The sequence below is a fragment of the Opisthorchis viverrini genome (genome assembly GCF_000715545.1).
Source record: "Opisthorchis viverrini unplaced genomic scaffold opera_v5_152, whole genome shotgun sequence".
NCBI lineage: Eukaryota > Metazoa > Platyhelminthes > Trematoda > Opisthorchiida > Opisthorchiidae > Opisthorchis > Opisthorchis viverrini.
The window spans coordinates 671320-676235 of NW_008751808.1; the positions used below are offsets into that span (position 1 = coordinate 671320).

General features: G+C 46.0%; 1 protein-coding gene across 1 annotated transcript in view; it reads left to right on the forward strand.

The window, feature by feature from the left end:
- Positions 1-1937, forward strand: part of T265_06936 (hypothetical protein) — a gene marked incomplete at both ends in the record, with an annotated part of 39328 nt that extends 37391 nt beyond the window's left edge. The window contains one exon of the mRNA XM_009172339.1: positions 1246-1937. Coding sequence (XP_009170603.1) covers positions 1246-1464 — 219 coding nt within the window. The remainder of the gene's footprint in view (positions 1-1245) is intronic.
- Between the last annotated feature and the right edge of the window lie 2979 nt (positions 1938-4916).

The following is a 4916-nucleotide window of genomic DNA, read 5'->3' on the forward strand; positions in this document are numbered from 1 at the left end:
TATACATATACATACACACATACGTACATATATATATATATATATATATATATATATAAAGTATATTAGAAGCCCTAGAGTGAAAAGAAGAGAAAAAGAGTGAGGGAGGGAGGGGAACTAGTGCTGGCCTATGTCAAGCATTCTGAGGTGTCTACACCTCCAACCGCTCAATCAGACAATCTGGAAAGAAGCAGCAGCCACTCCACTGGTATCGATTAGCCGCCATTTCTTATATCGTCTCCAGCCAAGCACAGACGGGGTCACGAGGACCCCATCCTGGAAACAACACCAATCTCGGTAGACGGTGTTTCGACATGCGTAGCACATGACCGAGCCATCGTAGCCGATGATGCTGGATGTTTTCCCGGATTGGGGTGCCTGCAGCACAACCAAGTACCCGTTTTCTAATCGCCTCGTTGCTGATACGCTGACGCCATCCGAAAATGGCATACCGAAAATGCTATTATGAATTCTTCAATATGACGACCTCTCTTCAAAATATCTCTGTTCACAGCGCGAGACTTCTAAGATTTATGAAATGCATGTATAAAATGGACAGGGCACTGGCGTCGCGCACAGAAATCTAAGGGGTAGCAGACTGAAAAGCTTGAGAGCTGCTGCTCCACATGACGCTTATCGCACAAGCTCTCCTTCCCAGTAGCACTAGCTGTCTGCTAAGGCAAGTTTCAGTAGACATCCGTCATGTTCTAAGGGGTAGCAGACTGAAAAGCTTGAGAGCTGCTGCTCCACATGACGCTTATCGCACAAGCTCTCCTTCCCAGTAGCACTAGCTGTCTGCTAAGGCAAGTTTCAGTAGACATTCCGTCATGTTAGTGAAATCAGTCTTTCCTGAGAAAACCGAGGAGCAATGTACTGCTGTTTCATCATTGTCAGGCACCGTCAACAGTGCGCACCTCGTGAAACTCGGAGAGCTTTGGACGCACGACCTTCTGGCCAGGGTTGAATGTTTGGCGACGGGGGGCTGATCAGCAGTGTAGTTATCTCTCACTTCGGCAATTTTGATACACTTATTTCATCAGCCTACGGGTCGCTGTGTCGAGGAGACACACACTTCAACTTTTCTCATAGTCCTTATCAGGACATGACGTCACATGTTCACACTAGGAATGAGAGTCTTGGCAACTCCCACATGACTTTCAATTATTTCACTATTCGACAAACACACCACTGGTGTGAGTACTCGTTGTGACCGCTGTGCATTCATTTTCCCTTTTTCTTCTAAAGCACTGTGAACTAGCAGACGGCAAGTGTGTGACAACGCTTGATGGATTCTACCTGGAAGTTGGCTTCTCCGTGGTTCTCGGCCTGCTCACTTTCCCAATATTTGCCAGACGATTAGCAAAGTACTTGGATTCCCTTCCTGCCTCTGCCTTTTATTTTCGTCTTCCCAAAAACTCTTGTCTGGCTGGGAGACGCCGCAGAAAACGGAGTGTGAGCTCTTGATGGATTGCCATCACCCACGTGCGTGTGTGTCCTAACTCTTTTCTCATTCCGCCAGCACTGGCCACTCTGAACAATGTTCGCTCTTGGTCTTTATGTGTCGACCAATTCGCACTGTTCCGACCCAGGGGGGGGGCCGCTGTTTCTGCGGATGCTGTGATCACAATGGCATTATGTGAATTTTGTTCTTTTTTTGTTGTTGTTTTTAAAATCTCCCTGCCAACTTTCTGTTTGTGCACACCTATTTTGTCTCGAAATTTCTCTCCGGTTACCAATCTTACCTCTGCGACTTTTCTGCTGATGTGCGTGCGTGTGTCCCACATGTTCAACCTGAATGTGTTATCATGAATTCAGGCTAATGCAAGGTTGTTTGGACAACCATTTTGGGTTTCGAATCATTCTTATTTTTCTCGTATTTTTTATCGGTGATGGGGGATTTTGCCGTATCCGAAAATTAGTCCGTATATTGGTTTCACAGTCAAACTACTGTTTTGATTTCAAAGTAGACTTGGTTAAACATCCTCAGCTCACTCACCTGCTGTTGACGAGCGCAGATGGTCATGATTGGACGACAGAACTGATGAAATCATTTTTCAATTTCTGCTTCTATAATGGTAGGCGAAATGCCACCTGAAAGCTCTCATATTGAGTGAATGATGTTCACGTGATCCAGTCAACGAATTTTCAGTTCAACTCTGAAGTACCATTAGAATGACCTTGGTAGTACAGAACCGCTATATAGTCTCGAAAGCGAATTGATTGCCAAGCTGGTGCATAAAAATTTATAAGAGATAAAGATTCGGGCTCGACAATAGTCCGGTTTACCGAATCACTCCGGTGACCGACTTCAATTCCGATGACATGGGTTCGAACTCTACATGAACTTCAAAATGTCTGCTGGTCCCCATCTTTATAAGCTGTGCGCATGTTGTTCCAGAACTAATCTTTTATAACCCTCTATCAACCCCCGGGATTTACACCGGATCACAAAAGCCGTGGCTCGATGTGTTGTCCATTCCCCAGACATGGTCTCACCGATATAATAGACTACTGATAAGTTAATCTTGTGTGCCAAGTAAACCTCAGACGGAAAACTGTTCGAAAACACCAAGAAACAGCAATCCATCTCTGTCACAAGGATATCTTCTATCGAGTCCCCAAGGCAAATTATTCTAGTACGAGTACCTTCTTAAACTAGCACCCGAGGCGTCTTCTGCCGTATCCGTCATACTGAACGTATACTATGTTGTACAGTGTCTGTCCAATCCCATGCAATTTTCAAAGAACTGTGTATTCGTGAATTGCAAAGGTCACTTGTGCATTAGAACTCCAACGTTATCGATTGGTTCAACTCCATGGACAATTATCGACGAACCCGTTGTTCTAGTTCGTAGGTGATGCTAACAGATGATGGTCCCAACAAAACATCCTCATCTGTGACTCAGGACCGCACTTTAACTGTACACATTCTGGTTTTCAAACCTGCCCGAGAAGTCATGGAGGATGAATTTATCACCAGTCTGACACTCAAGCTTCAGCCCAGTTGGGCTGATATAATCATCTCATCTATTACGTCTTTCCGCTTGCAGTGTTGAGAATTCTCATTTCTTAAACCATTTGTTTTTTGTACATCTCCGTCTGACTATGTCTCATTGAGGCAGTCATCAAGTACCAAGTAACGAGGATTGTAAACAAGTACTTAGGCTCCCAATCATCATCATTGTCAGCTGTGATAACCGCGTACTTGTCGTACAGTTGTTGTAGCTGCCACAGTTTCATTCACCGATGATTGCTTGAGGGGGCGGGGGGGGGGGGGGGGTAAGTAGCTGCGCATTGGAAGCGGGAGCTGATAAATTAGTGCGTAAAATACAGCACTTTAGGTGGACTGTTAAGTGGGGGGTTGGGAAAGGAGCTACGCATTGAAGGCAATAGCTTGGACGCATGAGCGCCACTGAGGGTGCGACTGAGCCATGTCTGACAATCTCTAACCATTGATGTGGCCTGTCTCCGAGTCCCCATCCGGGGAGACGGCAGTGACCAGCGCAGCTCAGTTTGCTAGTAACGGCTTTTATACTTCGCTGCTAAGTCATTGTTTGACCGCCTCTGGCTCTCTTCACCCCTTTACGTGATTGTGTGAAAAGAGCCCTTCCAGAGGGTCAGTGGACTGGCATACGCAGCACGTGGCCAAACCAGCGCATGACCAGCCTCTGAGGTTGATCGATACACACCATCATCAAGTCGACGACTAAAATTAGCAAGCAGCACGATCATTCACCAGAGAATGGTGACATTCTATCACAAATACTGCTGAAAACAGTACTCTCTTTGACAAACGATGGTTCTGCAAATGCACTACGTGTCCTAACTCCGTTCTGTGACGGGAAAGTCGCTTTCTAATTGCCTCGTTGCGCATCCTCCCACATTTGAGGAAGTCTCGGTTTCACTGTTCGAACAAGCAAGGTCTCACAGCCATACAACAAAACAGCCCACACTGTAGCCTGATACACAACATCCTTGATTTTCGGGGATATAGCGCTTTGACGCCATAGGTGTCTCAGATTAGCAAACGAGAGCAAACGAGACCCGGGCCATGCAGATTCGTACATTGACCTTATCTGTCACACTACAATCAGAATTATTACAAATTCCACTACATCGAGTGCCTCCCCTGGATTGTAAGTAGCGTATTCAGTGATTGTATGTGCACGAGTACGGCACTAGACCTTGTGGGTGCATATCAAAGAACGGGATGACTTTGGTCAATTCATTCACAAACACCGGCGCCTTCTTTTCTTCTTTAAAGACGTAAATTTGGCTAGTGACGTCATTCGCGGCGAGTGTCGACCTGACGGCTAGTGTTCGGGTGTGAATAACGGCATGAGGCCAAGATCAAAAAGTTGTGCTCTAACCGACATGTTTCGAAGTCGGATGGGTGGACGACGTTGTGTTTACTGTGACGTAATCAGCTCCAGTAAACAGTCCGAAGGAATGCACGTGGTTCTGTCGTTAGTGATATTTATTCCTGGTTTGATTCTGTTTTTGGGTGGGGGGTTAGTTGGCTTAGTTTCGGTTGATGCTCATGACATTGGACTACGATCATGCACAAATCGGATGCGAGTCGCCTGCATTTTTTCGCTCGGTCAAACCAGCTGAAGCTCAATAAAAAAACAGTAAGATGCCTGATGCGTTCTTTATCAATGGAGATGATGCCAGTGTCAGTTAGATTCAAGCTTGCGTATATCATGGCTGGGTCTCTAAGCGCTTGATTTGCAAGTAAGAACTCTACCTCATGGTTACCGAAAGCAGAGACTCGACTCGGTCACGTTAGAATTTGTGTGAGCCAGCTTACTAATCAGTTTCGGTGCCCCCCCCCCCGAATTCTACGTGTCCCATAATGCAAAACGCTGTACTAGATAACCGGTTGAGTAGACGCAAGCTGCAGTCTGTCACCCAAT